Source organism: Parus major, chromosome 8, assembly GCF_001522545.3.
Source record: "Parus major isolate Abel chromosome 8, Parus_major1.1, whole genome shotgun sequence".
Classification (NCBI taxonomy): Eukaryota; Metazoa; Chordata; class Aves; order Passeriformes; family Paridae; genus Parus; species Parus major.
The window spans coordinates 19,922,057-19,946,421 of NC_031777.1; the positions used below are offsets into that span (position 1 = coordinate 19,922,057).

Genomic DNA, 24,365 nt, shown 5'->3' on the forward strand with positions numbered 1-24,365 from the left:
TGTTTTCATAAACAAAGAACAACATATGTTCATTCTGTTCATTCCATCTGGATGACTCAATCAGTGAGATCTGCAAGTTCTAAAAAGTCAGCCTCTAATGTTAAGATATCCTAATTAAACAGCTGTGACTCAAATTCTGTTGTTTGTGACATTTTTTAGGTTCTGCCAGGAATGAGTCTCACACTGGAGTGACACAAAATGTGGAATGAGAATCTGCACCAAGGCTTGACTTGAGGAGCTCATGACCCACTGGACTGATTACATGCAGGACTTGGACCAGCTTAGGTACAGAATAGATGTGTATGTATTAGTACCATACATTTTTCATGACATTTCCTGCTTTTCTGAATACATGAAGAATAGTTTCATTTCATATTTTTCTACCATACACAGTAGATTAAAGTATTTAACATTGACTTTTAGAAATTGTGTTTAGAGTTATACTTCTGACAATAGGATTAATCCACTGTCACTGTAAGGTCAGCAACAGCAGTTGGTTGGAATTTATGTCAGTTTATGGTGATAAAGCTCACAGGACTTGTTTTATTGTCTAATTAGAAACCTCTACTACTCAAAACAAGCTATATATAACCTAGAAAGTTCAAATAGGTGGCTCAATGGTGGTGAAATGTAATTTCAGGTAACTATCCTGGGCTAATCATTTTATTTCACTTCCAGGTGTATTTGGTATTCAGAAAATAATGTATTTGTTTTTTCCTCTATAGATTTATTTTAGCAGTGGAAGCAAGTACATTTTATCAAAAGAATATGAGCATACTTTGTTTCCCACTAATTCAGAAACTGCAAAGTATCTTTGATTAAAAATAGTTCCTTATGACATCTGATGTTAGATTTTGTAAATGTTTTTATTTTATCAACAGCACATGCCATATCAGGAGTGAATATGCTGACAATAGTGTCATATCAATGCAAAACACTGGGAAATGACTGCCTGATCCATTTTTTGGATTTATGATATTAAAATCAATTGTGAAATTTTGACAAGACATCAGAATTGTAGATGCATGAAAATAAGTTTCTATGATCTTACTTGCAGTAGGTGTCATTTATCATCCCATAGACGTGAATTCCATAGCAGGCATCCATAGCCAAAATTAAGGTAAACCAACCCGTGCTGAGATACGAACCTGACTGGACTCTGTAAAAATACAACATACACAAAATAAATTGCAATGAGAAATTATCAACATTTTATCAAAGAAATACAATCTATTGCCTGGGACAAAAGGCATTAAGCAGCTTGAAAATCTGTCAAAACCATACAATTACGTTGAATTATTTATAGATATAGTCTCATTCTTCCCAGCTTGGGGCCTCCAGCTTTTGTCCATAGAAAAGAATACCATGTTAAAATATCTGAAGTCAAATAATACATCTCCAGTAAAACAGAAAATAATTTCACATCTGAAAGATAGCAATGAGTGGAGTTTGTGAAATGAGATAAAGTATACCAAAATACAAAGTACTGTTGGAATTTGTGGTGTGTGCATTGAGTAGGTACCATCTTCTTCTGCAAGCAAAATCTTAATCTGCAGTGGGCTATCCTCGACCTGAAAACTCACACAGTAATATAATGTGTTCCAAGGATATTTTGGTACAAAACCATCTAATGTAAGGTTCTGAAAACCAAAATTCTGTGCATATCCCCTTACATAATTTTGTGTTATGATTCTTCGAGCTAACATAGCAGAGAGAAAAAACCACAAGAAGATAGTGCCCAGATTGACAGATTCATTCTCTGCTCAAATGACTAGATATATTCAATCAGCCCGGAAGTATGACCTGCACGAATGAGAAAAATTACATGTGTAAGGATTTGGCTCACAGACTGGTTGTCTGAGCAAACACATGCATTGTTAACCACAAACCAAATCCTGTTTGCTCTGCTCACACAAATGTTAGCAATGAGGGACTGGGAGTCAGAGGAGTTACCCAGATAACCTGGGCATGTAAGACTCACTGCTTTGAAACCTCAACTACTAGTGAGAGCACACTAAGCCCTTGCTGCTTATTATGAACTGGTTGAAGTCCAGCTTTGTGCATGTACTGCTTTCAGTTTGACTGAAATCAGTGAAAATAATTATCTCTAAAATATTTTAAAATGCCTCATTTCCAAAGAAAGGTACCACAAAACTCACAAAACCATCTTAATAGAGGACCTTAATAGAGCTGGGTGTGAGTGAGAGGAGGGGGTATATGAGCTTTCTGCCACACCTATAAGCTCTTAGCTTTTGGGTATGGCAGGGAGCAGTCTGTTCTCCATCCTAAGTTAAAGCAGCCTAAGGCTTGCACACAGTTAAGTTTTGCTGTATAAGAGGCTTACTCCCAAGTAAGCCTATGTGAAAACCACTTATTGCCACCAACAAAATCTGAAAACATTTTCATCCTGGGGTAGGAATAAAATTTTCATGTGGAAAAAAAACCTATTGCAACTTATCCAGCCTATAAGCCACAACTTCCTGTAAGACAAAAGAACCAACCTCATATGTTTTTTCCTGGTTTAGAGCAAGAATGTGTTCCAGTCTCATGCCTCACTCCTCCTGCATAAATACACCAATCAGTGGCTTTTGGCACAGATTCTGTGTTACTTCCTTGCACAAGTTGAACTAAATATTATTTAAGACAATGGGTAAAAAAGTATTTGTACAACTTTTATCATGACAATTACCTAGCACATACAGGTCTGAGATTCAAATTCCTTCTCTGTGTAATATCTTTTATTATGGATAGTAGAAAAGCTCCAAGAGCTTTACGTTCCTAAAGAAACTCCAGTCCATTCCAGTTTAAATAAACCTTAGGGTTTTTTTAGTGAAAAACAATTACCTTGATTCCCAGAGGTGAGTCCAAGAACACTGAAAATAGTTAAATATTCTCTTTCTTGCCTGTGTCTGTCATCCTTCATGGGTGAGCCGGTGTGAACTTCTACCCCTGCCTTTCCTGAAATAGACTTTCCCTTGGAGAAACAGCTAAGAATCTGTTTAGCTGTTTTTGTAAATATCATACTGGAAACAATAAATAAAGAGAAAATAATAAATAAACTGAAAAAGGACAAGTGGAAACTAAAGGCAAGGTGTCAAACACCCATGTCTCATTATGTGGATACCAACTGGAATTGTGCTTCTTTTTTGACACCTTGATAGCCACGAAAACGTAGAGCTATTTATCTGTCCCATCAGGATCTTCATCTCTTCAACCAGAATGTTCTGCTACTGTCTAGCAGGGAGAATTCCCAATCCAATTCATGTTATTTTGAAATAACATTCTGCCATGATAAAAGGTTGCATTGCTTCTAACTTGCTTTCTGCTCTTGCACCAGGAAAACACTGGCCTTGAGCTTTCAAAGCATTTTAGAATCATAATAACCACTTATAAGAACACGATGAAGATCAGGACCCTTCCAATAATGGAGGTTTATTGGAGAGCACTATATTGACAGTAGCATCTGAAATTTGCTATACTCAGGAGGAAAAAGGAATTTTAAAAAAGAATTAATCAATATTTCATGTCTTGTTTTAACACCATTGGACCTTAGTCCTCTCATCTATATACTGCACTGGCAGGATAAATAAAAACAGCAGAGTGAGTTCCCAGGTATGTTCCCTGGGAGATGAAGTACATGACAGAATACAGATTATATACTTTAAACCAAAGCACTTATATTCATCCCATTTTTTCCTCTGAAGATACACATGGATATGAGGGAATATACTTAAGCAGTGGAGATTCTGGATGATTTGGTAACATCTTAGAATTCAATCTGATGCCATAAACATACTTTCAAAATTCTAATGAAAGCAATACTAGAAATGTGAAAACAATTTTAGCTGTCCCTAAAAAGCCATAAATCTCTGAATACCTTTTAAAATATCATCCCATAAAACTGTAGTGCAAAGTAATGTCTCAGCCTTTGCTATTATGCTAACACTGTGCACTCAATTTCCCTCTCTACAGGAGAGTTCTACATGTTTCTTGGACAGGGTTTTTTGGGACTCTTTAGAAAAAGTCTCTTGTTACTGTAATTGCACTCAAATTTCAAATTTTACACATAGGAAATAAAAGAATCCTCCATTTTTGTGTAGCATAAAGCTATGTAACTACACAAATCGGGGGGAAGGAGTATTAATTCCAAAATCGGGTAAACAGGAGTTCGTTAAACATCATCTGTAGAACGACAGTAGGCAGATCTATTGTGAAATATCTGTGTGCAACAATCCCCAAATTGTTTCCTAGGGCTCAGAGAGACTGTTTTTAATAGTACAAAATTAATAGGGTACCAGATCTGGACAGGAAATTGTCTCAACAGCTCAGAAGAAAATAATGCACTATTTTAAAAAAGATGGCTTAGCTTTCAAGACATGATTTACAGCTGAATGCTGTAATAATGTACAGCAATAAAAAGGCAATGCTCACAAAAAGTTACTTTGTTTACCTTAAAAATGAAAGCTTATTTTGCATACTTCCTACTTTATTAGCATTCTTAAAGAAAGTATAGTTATTGGTTGTAATTCATTCTGCTAAATACCATCCACCATTTCAGAAAAATACATAGGCATATGCTTAACATTAAGGACATGAAAAGACCAGTGGAATAAACTTAGTTAAAATGCATGAAACGAAGTATATGCTTGCTTATCTTGCTCTTAGTGAAGGTTTAAGTGCTTAAAATGTCATTATTTAATCTCAGAATATAAAAGTAAGCTCCAAGATTAATAGTTACTTGAAAGTTTCAAGTCTCAAAACATAGAATTTGCATTTTTAGTAATGCCTTCCATAAACTCCAGCAGAAAGAACTGATTACAGTTTCTCACAACATGTTACAAAAGAGTCTTGCATTCTATATTTCAGAAGAAAATAGTAAAACACACTTTTAGGATTGCTAGAGTTGTAATATGTGACACATAAAGCTTTAATTAAAAACTAATTTAAAATAGAAGCAATTAGACAGGGCTCTTCAGCTTTAACTTTCCACTATTTCACAAAAAGAATAAGAAATTGATATAAAAAAGATGGGATAGAAAATGCACCATAAAAATGTTGGCAATTGAATTAATCTTCTTTGACATCTATAACTGTGCTTTGATCTAGGCTAAATGAAGGAAAAACTTATTCTTTCTGTCACTGGGGGTAAATGGAAGAACATAAAATATTTTCTTGGTGATCCAGGGCAGGTGAGTTCAAATCGAGTAAAAGTTTTGTTGTCACTTTAGTTCTGATTTTAGCACAGAATTCCAGGAAGTTCTTTTCTTCATTCAATTGTTCCAGGATTTTTTATGTGCACAATCAATTTTAGCTCTATGGTTCAATGGACTGTTATATCCAGTGGGGACTTCAGTGGTAAAAAATAAAAATGAAAAAAATGTTTGTGAAGGCAGAGGAGATGTCTACACAAGCAATTGCATGTCAATCTGATTGCAGAAAAGAACTTAGAAGTCTGTTTTTTAATTCTTTTGGGAGAAACTAGAGATCACAGAAGGTCAATTAAGAGTGTTAATTAAGATAAAAACCAAGGAAATTTAGTACTTCAAAAAGCTATTAATTAACAGAGAGCTTGCCAAAAGCATTAGATAGACACTTTTCCTCTTTGACTTAATTTCAAAATATTGCAGTAAAGTAAAATTCAACAATGACAGATTGAAATGACAAAATTCTCCAGGCCAATTAATTGACAAAAAGTACATCTTTTCATAAAGGCTGTTTATAGAATCTAATCCTCAGATGACTCTCCTACCAAACCACTGAATCAGCAGCAGCTTTATTTGCTGCAGCTTGTCAGGCATCTTGATTAATAAATAAGTATAAATAAGAGTATTGGTCTAAACAAACTAAGAGACCTATAATACATGGAGTAGAGGATTTATAATGTAAGATACCCTTCCAACAAAAATGTTTGTTAAAATGATTCAACAAAACCAGAAATTTTTCAAAAATAAGTCAGTATTAACTTAGACTATGTTCAAATAGAACTGTCTCTTATTTGTATCTCTGGTGCATCAAGAGACCATTAATCCTGTGGGAGGGGGTCAGGGTACTCTGGTTTTGCCTGGCACTCTGTCACGTGCCCTGTGTCAGCCTCATCTGTGACAGGTCCTTGGGAATGAGGGTGGAAGGTGCATGTCTCCTCAGCACTCTCTTGGTAAAGACAATCAGCTCTTTTTCTCCCTGGGTTTCTCATGGTTTTTGCATTTTTTCTTTATTTCTTTACAACTAACCATACAGAAAGTATCTACCGGTGCATACAGGTGAGACACTACTTAATTCTATACTAACCAAATTAATGCTACCATTATACTTATGTTGAGACTTCTCTTTTTTATTTTTTTTTCTCCTGAGGAAGCATCTCTGAGTACAGTTGCTGAAAAACTCTTCTGCTTTGCCAAATTAAACACCCACACTCCCTAAGTCACGGTTTTGGTCTCTGCCTTTCTCTTCACATCAGATGTAGATTTGTAAATGACAGATTGGAATGAGCTGACAGAAAAATGCACCCACCCCTGAGAGAACAGTAAGGCTCTCACCTCTCCCCTGAGGAGCACATACACTTCTCTCACCAGAGAGCTGTTTTTTTGAAAGGAGCAAAGGAAGTACTTTTGGTACACGAGAAGGGCAAGACTCTAAATCCTGAAGAATATCAGCCCTAGACCAGATTTATTTCTGTTTTCTCTAAGACACAGTGCTTTGTTGCTAATTATTTCATTACATACTTTCTGCAAGAAGAAAAGAGCACAAGAAGAGCAAAGAAGATGCAAGCACAGAGAATTGATTTTACCTGGCAAAAATGGTTGCTATTTCTGCATTATAAAAATACCTGTTAGGCAGCCATTTATTATAATTATTCATTCTTTTGTGTGTGTGTGAATGTACACACGTGTTTGCTTTGCATTCCATAACGGTGCAGGACACCTAATAACAAACAGCCATGCCCCTCTAGCAGTGAGCAGCCTGTCTCACACATTGTGCTTCAGGTCATCCTGAAAAGTGAAACATTTATACAAGGACAGATGTTTTATTATCCATTATGTATAGTTTTATGCAAAGCTTAAACAAGTGGAATGCATTATGTACAGCACAGACCACATTCCAGACGCAGGCAGTGACTGTGCCCAGCAAGATGTACCTGGGTATGGAGAAGTGATGCACTCCAGCCAGCCCAAACTCTTGGTAGATCATCCTTACTGTGAATCCTGAAAAAAACCTGCAGTTGGGTGGCATACTGTTCAACTAATCTCCAGAAACATTGGCTTTCTATTTATATTAATACCACACAAGTGGAACAAAGGGACAAGAGTCCATTTCAGTCGAGTTTGCTATAAACCTGCAGTAAAGGCTACTCCTAGATCACAAACTGTCCCATGAGAATCTCCCCCCACAATCTGATTTAAAAGGAGATTTAACAATTAATAAACCAAATGTCAAAATGGCATTGAAAAAAAGACAGGAAGGACACTTATGAATGATCATAAAAAGGAGCAGAGAAATGATGGCTTTGTATTTAACTGCATCTAATTAAAAGAACACTGAAACTATTTGACTGACTATTTACTTATTATTTTGGGCAAGACAGGCAAAACCAACATTAGAAATAAGGACTAGTTTGTTACTACAAGTACTGAAATACCTGAAGCATCTGTTTGGGTATTTAATTTATGGATATATTTCCAATCTTTGTGTTGTGTACATTTTTCTAATTTATTTCCTTTCTTTCTTTGTCTATTCAATACACTCATAGAAACCTGAATCAAAGAGGGGAAAAGAAAAGTCAGCAGCCTGAGAAAATTGACTTCTGCTCTCCAGTCTTCTGTCGTTTCCCTATTTCTGATTCCTTGACCTGACTTTGATGCATCTCAGTTCAGTTGTGAACTCAGGCAATGACACAAGGAAGTTATTTCACCCAAGCAGAGAGGGCTCCTTCAGACACCTCTGCTGCTGAGCTCAGAGAAGAAAAGCAGAATTCCTGTTTATCAAGGGTGATCATGGAGGTCCAGCTTGCTGCAAAGCACACAGAGGAGAAACAAGACTAAAGAATTACAATTGTACACTTGGTCCTCCAGCCTATATATTGCACATATATAATATTTCAAGCTGATTCTTGTGTATTTTCAAACCTGTGCAATCTCTGCAAGATGAATGGCATCCCCTGTAGAGAACAAATTGGTAGATGAATTTCTTACAGCTACTGGGCTTCTACAGGTTGCACTGAGTCTTCAGGTAAGAACTCTGGTCTTGGTGCAAACTGTTTACACAACAGTAAATCCCAATTCCAAACTTTTTTCCTTCCCCACTCTCTTTGATAATCCTTCTGTTTCCAGAAATACATATTCTCCTGATTTCTCTTTAGTCAAGATTCTTAATTTCCCTTTCTTAAGTACAGACTATGGTTTGAGCCACAGCCCATGCTATTGCATACACTCAAGTTATCAGCAGAAGATGCCTTTCGTGAGTGCCTGGGTTTCACTTGTCCCCTGGGGTCTGCAGTCGAGCAGTTTATGCACAATTACAAACAACCTCAACCTGCTGGAGCTGAACATGGCTCTACACATTTCCATTTGCACTTGGATTTTGTTGATGAACAAATGTGTGGGTAAATCAGGACAGATGCACAGAAATGTCACCCATTACAAACATAGAATTATGTTCAGAATGAAGGAAAACTAAATTCACATAAGCAGGTTTGAGGGCTAAGCTGTTGGCATCTTTACACAGCCATTTTTCTCTTCAAAAATCACCTGAGTAAAATTCATCCCATGCCTAGAAAGACTGTTTATCAGGAAATGCAACTCTTCTGGTCAATGGCAGCAGAGCACTTGCTCCACAGTATGATTACTTATGCTTGCAGTGGTTGAAGCAAATGGGGAGCAATCCCAAAATTTCCCTGGCTGTGGCACCTTGGTGTAACCCCATCCCACTGTTCCCCACTTTTCACTGGACTGTGTTAGGCTGAAGACTTACTGCAATCCCTGGTGGCTGTGACAAAGGGAGTGACAGCTGAAACCTTGGCACAGGTTTCAGGGCAGGTGCCACAGTCCTCTGGAGGGCAGCTTTATGTGCTCTTCTCTTCAGCAATAGCTGCATCCAGTTTGCTGAGTCCTGGTTCAATATTTTCACACAGCGTGAAAAGGAGCAGAGAAGGATTTAGATTTTCATCCTTTGTAACCAAAAGTGAATCAAAACTAAAAACTGTGCCAAGTGGAAGAAAAAAAGACAACAGGGCCTTTTCCCTGCATCTCCATTTAAATCAATATTTGCTGTCTTGGGTCTGCACATTTTTCTACAGGGAGGATATAAACTAAACAGAGCTGCAGTTAATCCAGGATCCCTGAAGAGATTTAATTAAGGAGGCTTTCCCACCCTTTTCTTTTGGTATTAAAGGGCACTCACTACTCCTAGCTGCATATTTTAGTGAAATGTATTGTGGGTGAATACAGAAGAAATTTCTTGATTAGCTCTTACCTTCTCAATACAAGATACTGAAAGGAGTTCATCTAACCTTGTCTGAAAGCTGCTTAAATTTTTCATAAAAACTATTAGGTCTTTTTTATGTTTAAATCAAAAACATGATACAACTTTGTAAAGGTGTACATTGTATTTCTGTGACACTGGGATGTGAGCAGAGGCTTTTATAAAGATATTTTGTTTTACTGCTATGGTGAAAATGAAAGAATAGCTAGCATGAGATTGTACCCTAACTCTGATAATTTAAGAGGGAAGAACACTGGACCAGATACTCAGCTGACAGAACCCACACTGATGTACATCAGCTGATACCCTTTCAAATTTTCCACAGTCTGCAGTCATTGTGGCAGTTAAAGCACTACCTCTTTGATATTGACATGGAAAGGAAGGCGATGTTACATTGTTCTTCACACATTTCACATTTATCTGAGAACTTTGCTTTTTACCATGAGGGATGCCCATACAAAAAAAAGCTTATGGAGGAAAAGAATGTTAACTGTAAGTTTTATTTCTGAACAGATAATATTCACTGGAAAAAGAGAACTCAAACTCCATAGATTAGATCTCCATCAGTGCGCATTCCTCTATCAACAACTCATCTCCTCCCAGCTGTGGTAGTCAGAAGAGTGTTTCCAGGTATTCTAAAATTAATTCCTAATTTGTTGCTAAATTACTAACTGATTATTTACATTACTGTAGCACTGTGAACCCTCACTGTGCAAGGCACCATACACACACACACAAGGCAGCTCTTGAACCAAAGAGCTTAACTGTCAAATACCCAAGAGAAACAGATTCTTTGGAGAACTACCTGTCCTCATCCCTAACACCGCATCACATCATAAAGCCACACTCTCTGGAATTGCATCCAGAGCCACAGAGCTCTTCTCTACACAGCCTATTTGCACTAACCAGAAGTTCATTTTTGATTATGAAACATCAATATTTTGGGCAAAATTGAAGTCTTAAATCCAGACAAATTATTCTGATATGGAAAAAGGAGGTAAAAATAGAACTTGAGTGGGTCTGAATTTTAATTCAATTGCAAGAGGCCATAGTGTAATCCATCAGTCAAGCTTTGAAGATGAGCTGCTAATTAACAAAGACATTGCCTTCCCTTTTACTACAGTAACTTTCTCCAGATTAACTTTTCCTTAAAGTATAAAAGGAACAAAATATTTCTCTTTCCATTTCTTTTTTTTTTTTTTTTTTTTTTTACATACATTTTAATAAAGTACACACACATATATAGGTATCATATTATGGTTTAGTATCAATATTAGGGTCTTGCTTACTATCAATATTCCATCAAAATAGATCAAGTCTTTCACTTCTTTCTTAATTATTTCACCTCTGTGCAAATATCAAGAAAGAAGCAAATAATCCTTACATCAGAGCTACAGAAACCTCCTCTAAGTCCTCCACTGCTTGGCTGACCCAGTAGGTGGCTTTCTGAAGGGCATCTTTCACTCTTGCACATTGTGGGCACAAGAGGTTGAAGTCTAATTAAAGCCTCACTTAAAATATATAAAAATATACTTAAAAATATACATAAAATATAGGGTCCCAAATCCTGAGTACACACAGGATTAGCTTTTGTCATTCCCCTTTTGTTCCCCTAGAGTCACTACAATTATGCAGCAGGGTCTTCTGAAGGCCAGATGCCTGCAGCCACTGGTTCAAATATCTGCACTGGAAACAGCCCACCTTGATTGCAGGCAGACACATTTGGCAGGACAAAGACTGGCACAAGTTCTTCTCTCAGATGGCAGTCTGAGCAGTCGGCTTGTTGAATGAAACAATTTGCTGTAATGCTAGAAAAAGCATGGTACAGCAAACAGGTCAGAAAAGCAGGAGACTGCCACAGTGAAGCTCATAGGAAGACAAACTAGGGGCCACAGTTTATTTCCAACTATCCCACTGAACAGTTTCTTCAACACTGGACAATTTCAGAATATATTATTCCAATATTCATTGAATAGTCTGCAGGAGGTTAATAATACAAGTGGAAGCTTTGAGAAAAATCTCCATACATATTAGAATGACAGTTAAATGCTTGAAACCAGAATTTTTATGGCTTCTCTGCTATCAACTGAAGTAGCAAATTAATTTTCCAAGTCTTTCACAATCTAGCTTTTTGAGAATAATAAACACAAGAATCATCATACTAATCATCTAGCCAGCTCACTGTCAGTCTAAACTAATGCCTAGGTATCAAGAATGGTGAGGACTTTAGTTAGCACCAAGAATATGATATTTCCAGTGAACTCAAGTTATTGGAATGCGTTCAGGAAACAGGACAGTGGTCCTTTGCTTTATAAAGAAATGCTCTGATTTATCTTCCACATTGTACTGCTCTTAGTAACATTATCTTTCCAGCAATTGCCAGTATCAGCTAGTTAAGACTTGGCAGTGTTGCCACGGAATTGTGGAAGCAGCTCCTCAAAGGCCATAACGTGACAGGATCCATCAGAGGAGCCTATGCCTATTCCCCTGGAACCAAAGTTCAGGACATCACAGTTAATTAAATTCTTACCTACAAGATTTGCATAACAAACATTAAAACAGGCTAATTCATTACAACTAGAACCTGCAACCCGCTTGCCACAATTTAGCTGACTCAAGTCTAGACTATACCCTTTTGGCACCAAACTGTAAAATCTAGAACTGACTAAAATATGTTCTATGGTTACATTACAGAGAACCTCAGGTAACTACTGGAAGGAGCACCACATCAAAAATTAAGAGTTCAATCACATACAATAGCAGAGATAGTGTCACAATTAGCTTTACAAAACAACATCGTTCTCTATAAAGCTCTTTCTTTGCCTCTTCATGCTATGTGCCTGATAAGCCTTTGCCAACAAAGACATTACACTAATTACAATTAGTTATACAAAATGTAGAACAACTTAAATGATTTATTGATTTTTTTCCTCACAAAATAAATGTTATTTTGAATTCCAAATATACAGTAAGAAAAATAAAGCAGAAGCCACAGATGCCATGTTCAGTCTAGACACGTATGAATGTGAATATACTTACAGGGACACTCAATCCATTTAAAACTTTAATCTTTCCCCTGGAAAAATCAGTGCAGAGTAGGTTTTATGCAATTAAATTCATTTTTTTTCCTGAGCAGAGACATTCAAGGTAAAAAAACCAAGAGCTGAGAGGTTTAAAAAAACCCCTTAGAATAAAGAGGATCTTCCAACAATTTTTTTAATGTCTTCAGGCCAACAAATAAAAGTATGCACATTTGTCATGCAATATTAATGTGGCACTATGTTTGCATTTAATATAATTATTATCTACATGCAATCTGAAGACATTAAAGAAGCTGAAGCTGTGTTAAATATCTTTCTGTGTTACCTATGGAACTGTGGTAATGACCACTTCACACCTAGGCATGGGAATAACAAAGGAACATTTTTTCTTCAGTTCTTTGGGAACTCTTTCTAAGAATTACTGCAAGACATTCCTTTTTCCTCCATCCTGCAACATCATGAAGCTCCTGTAATTATATTGAAAATTTGCTTCTCCTGTGAATATCCTCAGTGTTTGAGCGTATTTCCAGGAAGGATTTGCAGCACTGAGAGTCTGAGCAGAACACAGCACTCAATCCTTCAGGGGGACCCTCTCATAAGTCTATTTGAATTCCTCTGAAGTTCCAAAAAAATACCTAGACTCAGGTATGATCCAGTCTGATGTTCTCCCAAGTCCTTTTTACATGCTCCATCTCCAGAGTGCCAATGCACTCTGGCACTTAGATGTAAACCTTCTGTAACACAGACAATGAATGTACACAAGGAAAAAGGCTTAGACACAATAGCCACTCCCAGGAAGCAGCAGGTTTACTCCTTGCTTTCTGAGTGCCTTTTGCCATTACACCAACCATTTTGTCCTCAGTCTTGTCAAGTGAAGGCATAGCACTTAGGAAAATACATTTCTCTTTTTTTCTGGTCTGCAAGTCAGCATTATCTGATTAGGTCTGCTTCCTACGGCTTGTTCAGTCTTGCTTATCAGACACACTGGAAAATATTTCCAATAATAAGCCAGCAGAAATCTGCCTTCATATCTGGTGTCAGGCTACATATAACAGAAATCTTTTCATTTTAGTTTTAAAGTATTGCTTCATTCAACAAGCCGACTGCTGGCTGACACACAATCTAACCTAAAGGCTATGGATCAGCAGGTAAATGCAGAAATTCTATTAGTTTTCAGACCTGAGGTTTACGCCTTTCATTTCAAATGAAATCAAAATCCTACACATGAATAGGTAAAGCACAGAGTAAAGATCCTTTCTTAAAACCATCCATTACATATTACATGAGTGCAAGGAAGAAAGCAGTTTCTGCATCTTGTAGATACTGTGTTTCTTGTGCTCAATGACTCTGACAAGGATGGTAAATAGCAGACATAAAAGGGATCCATTTTGAGGAAAAATTAAAACCATGAACATTATATTAGGCAATGTGAAATCCTGCAAAGGTACAAAGAGAGGCATATTCAGATATGCTTGGTATTAACAAAACCTCTCCAAGCTTGTATAAATTGGAATTCCTTACCTAAACCTGATTTTAAAAGTCATAATCAAACTTGTCTATGCTTTAAAGGTTTTGGAAATGAGGATCCTCATACAGGACCAGAAGCAGGAATAGTGCAAAAGTGCATATTATGAAGTATACAGAATATTGAGGAGAATATTTCTTTTTCTGAACTGAAACACCACCAACAAAGACAGAATTCATTCCTTTGTTCTTTCTAGAAATGTACACACTCAGCTTTATATATATAAATACAAGAAATTTAGGAATGGTTGACTTCTAACTTCATTTTACTGTTTGTTCTAAAGAGATATATTCACTGGAAGTTCTCAGAGCAGAGGCATCAGCATTTTGACACAGTATATGGACTGAATCCCTAGACTAATAGCAGAGAGTATAATTCACTTCTGCTGTGGTTTTCCTTCACAATGGTGGAACATGATAGTCTTAGAACAAGAAAATCAATTGTGTTTATATGATCAGAATTATGATCATGCTCATAGTGGTTTGGTTTTTTTGCTGTAGGTCTTATTCTTTCAACCCAGTTAGGAAAACTGTTCTGTGGCTTTGCCAGGAAAAAATACAGAATAAAAGCATGACTATTTGTTCCTTGAAAACTTAGCTGTAATACTTGTCTTTGGAGTATGGCATTAAACAGAAAAGAAGCTTGTTGGGCTCCCTTTTTTCATTATATAAGCTTACTCAGATCTTTCATTTGTACTTTGTGTTTATTAGTATTTAATCTGCATTTTCTCCTGGCAATAGGTTTGATAGCTCTTGTTTCATTTTGTGCTGATGCTATCTTATAGCTTGATGAGAACAAGTGAATTTGGACTCCTTATTATAGCTCTTAGCTATATAATACACAGGTCTCATGCACAGATATCCCATACATTTTCTCCAAGAGAGGTAGAACTGTAGGTGTTACACAATTACAAGAAATGCTACAACAACTGGCCTAGAGTGAAAGCAAACAGAAACATCAAGATGAAATGACCAGGTCCAGCTCTCCCTCAAGTCCAGCAAATCAATTAAATCACATCTTATGAAGAAAGAAAAAGACCCCAAACATGATAATTCTTGTTTATCTCACAGATGATAACAGAAATGGTGCTTTATCTTGTCCATTTGACAGGTATATGACAGCACTTCTGATTCTGCACAAGTATTTTTGACAAGGAAACAGTGCTCTAAGCTCTTCAGTCAAAGGCTGACCTAAATGGTGCTTTAAAAATAACATTTCGTTGGGTTTCACTAAACCAGGGCTATTGAATGACTATTAGCACAAAGCTAATAAAATATAGAATACAGACTATAAAATATAGAATATAGAATATAGAGTATAGAATATAAAATATAAAGTATAAAATATAAAATATAAAATATAAATTCTGAGCTGGCACCATTGCTTATGTAGTACCTTTCATTACAAAAGGTTTTTAGTAGAATACATGCACACTGACAAATCCAGCCACTTGTGCATGGCAAAGATAGAGGACAATTTAGGATGAGGATGAAGAACCATGTATTGAGTGAACACCCCAAAAATATGGGAGCTGCTTGTTGAGTGCTGGCCAGAGAGGAAGACTGCTATGAAGCAGTTTCCCAATGCATTCTTGAATTACCTTGGAAATTGCTCACCTAAATATTGACCAGATCTGACTACATTGAACTTGTTTGATCTGATGAGATCAGGTTGCATGGCTGCAAGTTTGTGATAAGAAACCAGTGTTAGAAATTGCAAATCTCAAAAAAGCAAAGCAAGAAAACCCACTCATATGGAAATTATTCAATATAAACAGGTAGTTTCTTCTTGAACTGCTCATATAATATTCTATATCCATGGATCATTATGAAAACCACATGCGTACACAATTATTACCATATGAAACAATGAAGATGTCTTATGTCCCCTCATAGGTTTGCCAGCATTGCTCAGGGGTTTGTTATTTGAGAGCAATGCCATTATCCTTTATCTTTATGCCGTGTAGTATTGTCCTCCATTGTGCACTATTCATTATTACACACTTTGTCATGCACTGCCTCTGCATGAGTATGTAACACACACAGATTTCACCAGCTGATTTACAGATGCCAAGGACACACACTGCACTCACATCCATCAGAGTATTCCTCACCCTCACAAGGCAAAGCAGCAGAGTTACACTAGTTTATACACTAGAAGATTATACTTTGTAAATATTGAATTATTTTAGTGGTGGAATAACTTTGTTTTCCTTCAGTTTGTTCTGAAGAAGATGTAAAAAATAAAAATGCACCTGTGGGGGCAGGAAAATAAATTATACTATTTTATAGATTTCAGAAATTTTTCAAAAGCTTGAGAACAACAATACAGGTGAAGGAAGAAGACAGAATATCTTCAACTGAGATCATTAATGTTTGCCATTTACTTGTACAAGTATAACCAGAGAGCTGCTCTTCAACCAGGGAGCTGTCACTTCTCTGAACTTGACTGAAGCTTTGTTCTGTTTTACCTTTGTATTTTTATTTGATTTCTCTGAGTGTAGGCAAAGGATTAGTTTGAAATCATGCTTTGTTTTCCCCCGCTGTGGAATGAGTTGCCCACCTCTAACCTGTAAAATACAACGTAGACCAGACAGACTCCATAATATTTAAACAGAGTTTACAGAGGCAAGCAATAGAAAACAAGCAACTGGAGTGGAAGTATTTTGTACAGAGCAGTGTTTGAAAAGATGCTAGATATTCTCTCCTTCAATCCTCAAATACCACAGTAAATGAGCATGTAAGTCAAACCTCATTTCTCCCTGGAACATTTTTTAAAACTGTCTTTCCTACAGATTTCTCGAGTTTCCCTTTAAGAAGAGAGTCTGGGATGAAGGCATTACAAATATAAGATTATCTCCTCTTTATAACTCATTTCTCTAGTGCATAAATCATATGAAATGTGATTCTGAATTGCACGAATGCATGAAAATTAACCATGGGAAAACACACTTCAATCCAGAGGTGAAATCTACATTGGCAACATATTCCTTTTAAAGCAGTTTGATGCTGTGCGTAAACAAGCCCTCATAGTTTCATGCAAGGTATGGAAGGACAAATATTATCATCAACAAGTAGAAAAGCTAAACCTGGGGTGGACAAAGCCAGCTCTGTGCAGCTCAGTTCCATCTATGCTGAGCAGCCTGTCAGACCCTGCCTGAGACGAGCTGTGGGCTACAGGATGTTACTGCTCCAGCTGTTTGTCAAACCGCTGGAGGTGGTTGATCTCACACAGTTCTGGAGCACATGGCGCAGGTCTCTAACCTGCTCTGAGCAAAATAACCATACCAGACCAACTCCTGGATGCTGGAAGCACAACAGCAGGGACAGCAGAGTTAGGAATTGGATGTGTCTTGAAGCAGTGTGGCCAGGAAAGTGAATCTTGGCCCACCAGGAGTGTGTGTTTGTGAGCCCTGGTAAAGCAGCTTCCTAGAACTTTTATTAATAGGAAATTGGAAAAAATAATTCCATCAGGAGAGAGAAAAACATCAGATCTTGTGATTATGGACAAGTAAATAGCTTCAAAATGGCCCTGTGCCTATAAAGACAATTACTGGAACCACATCTTTTCCAGCCTGGATTGAAGTATGCCTGATATTCATATACAATGATCATTGTTGTAATGGCAATTTCTTTGCCACTCCAGGAGCCTGAGTAGCAGACTCAGCTATGATTAAATCAGTCACCTCTTTGTATCTTTTACCTGGCGTGACATTGCTGTTTACCTGAACAGTGGCTATAAACCCTCATAATTCAAATATTATACAATACAACAGACTATTGCCAACCTGAGACAAGACCACTAGTAAAGCACTCCTCCCTAAGCAAATAATGCTGTGAGCTTTTCAGTACTTTGCCTTAGGTACTTAGCTTTGTTAAAAATAATAATGAAAAGAGGCAGAAAAGATATTTGACAAAGTGGTTAGGTGGAGGCTCACATTAAGATGGATTTTCATTCAGTAGCAGCAGGTAGAGGCACATTATAAAATATTTTTTTTTATTTCATCCTCTTTGTAAGAGAAGAAAAAGGTTTCAATCCAAATTAAATTTTATCTAAATTCCATAAAAATGAAGTAAAATTATTTATGTTCCTTGTGATCTCTTTTGGTTTTTGGTCTGATATTAAACTGCGCTGTGTTTATATCCAAATGACTTTGTGGATAGAGGGCTTCAAGTGCCCAAGAAATAAAAATTAGAAGTTACACAAAGTTGTATTGAATTTTTACATTCCTTCACATTTTGGGGTGCTCCAAAATAAACAACAACCTTTTGGGCTTTGTTCCAAGTGCTTTCTGCAAACAGAATTATTAAACTATTCACACACCTGTAAATGCAGCAGGCATTGGCTGGTTAGAGCATGGTGCTGGTAATGCCAAGGTTGTGGGTTTGATCCCTGTATGGGACACTCATGTTAAGAGTCCCAACTCAGAATACTCTGTGATTCTGACTTACTAACTGAAGCACATGGAAGCTGTGTCAGATATCCAAATGGCCTACTCATGGACAACACAGTTGTACTCTCACTGTCTCCAGAATTGTAGTATCAAGCCCAGAGTAAGCTGCAAATCGACAAAAGATAAATCTAATTCTCAATCATTGCACTGACAATGCACCACAGACTACAGGACAAAAGGAAGACAGTGTGTTTGGCAAATACAGGTTACAGAGACAAGTTATGGGATATCCCACAGGGCATACACAGGCACTGGCAACACGACTGGTCCAGAATTTTTCCTAGCAGTTCTTGAGTGACTCCCTTACGGGGGGGCAATGTGCCAGCAATGCGCAATTGTGACGGCAAAGCAAATGGAGGTCCATCTACAAAGTGAAAATCCCTGTCTGTTTCTGTTCCCAAATCTCATAACTAAGTGGGATGTATGCCTGGTTTTTATATGGAAAGAAAAACCTTCATCCTAGCCTGAATGCATAGAGAACTTTTCAAAGTACAGAATTTCAAACAGGATTAAACCCCAGTAAATCCTCTTTTGCTGTGCAGACTGTCCTTTCACTGAACACAGGTTTGAAATATGGGGAAGCTGATTTCCCAGAGTGCCATCCTTCATTGGCTCAAATTCTCACAGATGTTTGTTTTCTCAGCCAGTCTTGCATATTCCTCCCTCTAACAAGTGCAACTGTACTACAAAACAGCCAAAAGAATGTCTGCCTGGTCACAGAATCCATGCTCCTACAAACAAGAAATAGAAACGAGACAGATATTGTTCAAGCCCATCTCCCAAAATGGTGCAAAATTCCTGTCAATAAATTGACTTAATGTTCCTGAGGATTTTGCAATTCTTGTTCTCCATATTTTACAAAATGTTCTTTTCAAAAAAGTTTGAGTAGATCTTCAAAAATTTAAATGAACTGGTCTAGAAAGGGTCAATGATCAGCTGTGAATGCAAAAGAAAATAACCAGTTTTCATTACACAATTTATATATCCTACAGAAACAGTATCCTAAATTTAACTTATATGGCACCTACTAATGAGCACGAGCCTCACCTCAAGTAACAATATCTTGCTGAAAGAAAAAAAGTACTGATGGTCTTTTTCTAAATTCTAGCAAGAGACACAAATTATTTAGAAGAAAAACAGTGCAAGTGTTGTAAATATAGCAAATACTTCTTTAGTATAAAGCAGAAATTACTTTATAGTTTTCCTGTGAGAAAGTCTGAAACCCATTTTCTTTTCCTGCAAAGAGAAGCAAAAATATTCTGGAAGTGTATAACTATTATATGTAAAATATCTATTAGGTATGGAGATAAACTCTCCTAAGTAAACAGTAAGAAAAAATCTATTCATGAAACTGTACATCATTACCATTCTGGTTTCCTCTGGAATAAAAATTAGTATTACAGCAATTAAAAGGATTAAACCCAGCAATTAATTAATTATTTAATTAGTAAGGGCAAAGGAATAAAAAAAAAAAACTAGCTGTATTCCCATGGGATCTGCTGAGCCATTTTGCACCTTCTAAGCCATCTGCCAAGAAAAGGTCACTTGAACTAATCCATGCTTACACCTTGGCATCTCCCCTGAAACATGTCATCTCTCCGCTGTAGAGGTATCACTCACTGCCTATGACACTAAGTCTCAGAAACAAGCCAGACTTGATCTAAATGGAGGGGTGACTGATGTGCATTTCACAAGCCAACGAAATCTATACACTGGGTGTCTCAGGAGACCAACAGTCCAACTGCCTTTGGAGTATTTTCCTCTTCTGCCTACCTTTCAAAGCATTGCTCCTCCTGACACAGTAATTGCAGTGTGGAAAAGGAATCATCAATACTAATTCAACATTAAACAATTAACTTTGTGGGACAAAACTCAAAGGAAAGTTAAAGATATTTGCTTATGTTCATTTTCCTGAAAATCAGCACTTAAACATTCACCACTAGTTGAGAATTCATCTTCTCTAACTGTGAAACCATGGCCTTCCTGGTCTCCCAGGCTTTCCCTACACAAAGCCATATCTTCAGAAACTGGGAATCCTGAAATCTCACAGTGAATGCCTGGCAGCAAACAAACAAATGAAACAACAGATCACAGAATAAAAGCAGCCATAAAAAAACCCCTCATGTATAAAAATTAGTTGTCAGGTAGCTGACAACTCCATTCTGTCTTCCTGAAACTTGTAACATGCAGGATACAATCCCTTCACATTTATCACTATTTACCAATACTACTCTCTCAGGTCTCAAAGCTTGGACCAGCTACAACTGCCACCCACTCCATATTCATGGAATCCATCTCCTTCTCCTGCCATCTGTTCTTTGTCCTGGATTAATCATGATATATAGGGCAATATGGCTGCTACCTGCTCTGAGCACTGCTCCCAGTATCTTAGCATAGATTTCAGCAGAATCCCTACTGTGAGTAGGATCTCTGAGGATACTGTGATCTGATACTGTGAGTATCATCTCCAAATGCTTGGTGTGAAACCACTGGAGCACAGAGGCAAGTTTTAGGACTAGTACTACTTCTGATGCTGTTATCACTCCTTGTTCAATGGTGGAAGATAGTTTCTCTCATATTTCTTATCACTACCATGCTCCAAAGCTACATTTATTGCAAACATATCTAGCTGGTAGTGAGTGACCTCTGATGGATAACACACGATCATGTTGTAAATTTGGACTTCAAAAGGATTCTAAGAATTACCTCTGAAAATTAGGATTTGATTGGTCTATTTGGGAATATTATCAGTGATAATACATGCATTCTAGACTCTTGAAGAAACCTGACAGGTGCTAGACATAGAAATTGTAATTTTCCTCTGTGAGTCTGGCTCCATTACACACATGTTCAGATCCCATTTTTTACTCAAAAGCCCTGTTTAAAAAATAATTTTACAGGTTTTAAGATGCCTGTAGTCATTTATTCAGAATTTTTCCTTTTTATTTCAGTCAGGAATTAATAGAACACCAAATAAAAATATTCCTGTGGTTCAAAGAACTCATTTTTCTCTATATCTGTCTTTGCTTACATGTGAGGGGGGAAAGGCTCTGTTAATCTACAGTACAAGCAAGAAATGGGCCAGAAAACTTATCTTTTAAAGTGTTCTCCCATTTTTACTTCAGGTGAAACAGGCATTTATTATGCTAGAGGTTGTTTTCTATGTAGCTGTGCAGGAACAGCAAAGAGAAGCAGCATGCTAAATATCACATATAGAACCTGAATCATAACACATCAACATTGTTACTATTGGACAATATGACAACTTGAGACAGATGGACAGAAATAGAAGTTTAACCAGGTTTGAAGTTAAAAATTAAACACCAGTGAGACTATTTCTTACTATTCCCCATATGAAGAATGCCAAATAATTTCACAGAATCACAGAATTTGAAAAACTAGCATGAGGGTAACATATGCAGCAAACCACACAAGACTTTACCCTTGCAAACAAAGTTAGTGAGAATTTTTGCTCACAGGAAAAGCATCTTAGTTTGAATTTGTATGATAAGTAAATATTCCCACTTCTCTGCTGGTTTGGAAGAGAGGTTAATAGAGGTGAAACATTCAACCAACATCTCTAACATACACATTTTTCTGTGCAGGAAATCATTATTATTCCTGCTTCATGATTTTATCAGCCTGGATATAAGATCTGCAAAATGGAGAAAGGTTTACAAATGTAAAAATTCCTTTTAGAGCAAAATAGAATTACATATTTATGTTTCTGATCAGAAAGTAAGCTAGAACAGTAATTTCATTAAATAAACAGAAACTAAGTCATCACCTCTCTCTCTGCTGAGATCAAGGCTGGGATTTGCAGATCTCATCCACTGAGGCTTGGATCTTCAGACCTATCAAGGCTGATAAGATTCAATCCAAGCAGTTATAACATTTAAGTGGATTCTATTTTTGTTCAGCTCAAATTAACTGTCTGAAAGATTCATTAGTTACATTGTTCAAGGCCCTGAACAAATCGGAATTAACTTTAGTGGTTCATTTTCATAGGACAGAGCTTGTTTGTACACAAGTACAAGCTGGATTTTACCAGTGACCTAAGAGGATTTGATATGCACAAGACAAAGAAAATTCAAGGTATTTGAGCATGTTAGAACCCTATTTCCTTAATTCATATTAATACCAAGTGCACAGAGTATTGTAGTTTAAAAAATCTTTGATGTTAATAGCATGAGTGATAAAATATGGGTCTAATCAAAATGACTCAGTATTGCACATTAAACCCTGCAGTACTCAATTACTCATTGCTGTTTCTGGTGAGAAATGTGATATTCAAGGGTATAACCTAACCTGCAGTCATAAATAACATATATATTAAAAAGAACAGGTTGATGGCAAAGCTACTAAATGCTGTTCTTTAACTTTGTGATCCTAGCTTTGAATCCAGTGGTTAGCAGTAGCAGGACAGTAGTTACATGGTATGATCAGGTCCACAGACTGAACTAAATCACAAAGTAGTCGTGCTTGCCAGAATGCAATATTAATAAGCCTGGGATTGTTATGGAGATGATATTTCTTTAAAAAAGGACTCACATGTTTTGAACTTGTCATTTTGATTTATCTGGGAGTCTCTTCTAGATTTGCCTTGAAAAACCTTACAAGGGACAGCAAGAGACTTTTTTGGGATGTCTTGTCACAGGAAAAGGCTTAATCTTACTGTCTACCCACTTTGCTAAATAAGCAACTTGTCATGCTTGTATTAATTCAATCAGGCCAAAGCTGAAATTCATTTTGAAGCGTGTATTTCGGCATCTTTTGTGTTGAACCAGCTGAGCTTGTTGTGTATGAACACAAAGCTGTCTGTCACAGACAGGGAAAACAATTTTTTAAAAAAGAAGAAAAAACCCTGTCAAATACCTTGGGTTAGGATTTTTTTTTTCTCACTTTCAGTTCAAACAAGTGACTGTTTTGTGCTGCAGAGATTGGTACAACACTTCATCCATTTCAAACGAGAGACTGCTTTATGAACTCATGGAAAACGGTTATTTTATACAGCAACTTGCAGATATGATCCTCTGACAAGCAGTGCTCATTAAAAGAGCATCAGCTGGCTCAAGCAGTAGTCTTGGTCGTTATTGAAGTAAGTCAGAGCCTTGGGGATTTTAACACCATTTGTTCAACAAACAGTCTCATTCTGCCCAGCTGAAAAAAAAATTCCAATTTAAAAATAAATCTTTTGTAATGGGCTCAAGGAAATGTATGGTATGGGAGGATTGAGAAGTTATCTATTATAAAGGCATTCTGTTCACATCCAGGATGATTCTGCCTTGATAAACGAACAGTGACACTATTGGCAAACCTGGGATTTGAAGTAATGGTTCATTAATGCAACTGCACACTAAGTAATGTACTTGGGTGTCAGCATTCTGCTGGTTTTTCTTCCTCATTGTAATACTCTTTCCTTCTGGCTATGCTTAAAAAATATCCTGGCACCCTGTCAATATATTAGTTTGAAAAATATCACCACGGGCCTATGATGTGGTGTGTATATGTAACTGTGCATTGACACATGCATTGGCTCGATGCATTCTGGTGATGCGAGTTCAGTCTCCTGTGGAGATCCAAATTATGATACGATTGCAGTGAGCTTACAGACTTCTCTCATGCTGGGATGGAGATGGTGTGAGGAGCCAAATTCACAAAACAGAGCAACATGATCCTACTGCACGGTTTAAATAGCTCTTTCAGCTGCACACAGTGAACATCTTGCTTTTCCATAGAGGAGTTCACAGATTAGATATGGCTGAGCTTGGGATGTGGGGTATTCAGCTCTTCCCTCTCACTATATACAATCCTTCCCTTCCCTTCCCTTCCCTTCCCTTCCCTTCCCTTCCCTTCCCTTCCCTTCCCT

At 37.1% G+C, this 24,365-nt stretch overlaps 1 protein-coding gene across 2 annotated transcripts in view; it reads right to left on the bottom strand.

The window, feature by feature from the left end:
• The window catches only part of ST6GALNAC3 (ST6 N-acetylgalactosaminide alpha-2,6-sialyltransferase 3), a 219,795-nt gene that overhangs the window by 8,755 nt on the left and 186,675 nt on the right, over positions 1 to 24,365 (bottom strand). For both annotated transcript variants that reach the window (XM_015636368.2, XM_033516553.1), the window contains one exon: positions 1,052 to 1,159. In XM_015636368.2, the coding sequence (XP_015491854.1) occupies positions 1,052 to 1,159 (108 nt within the window). The remainder of the gene's footprint in view (positions 1 to 1,051; positions 1,160 to 24,365) is intronic.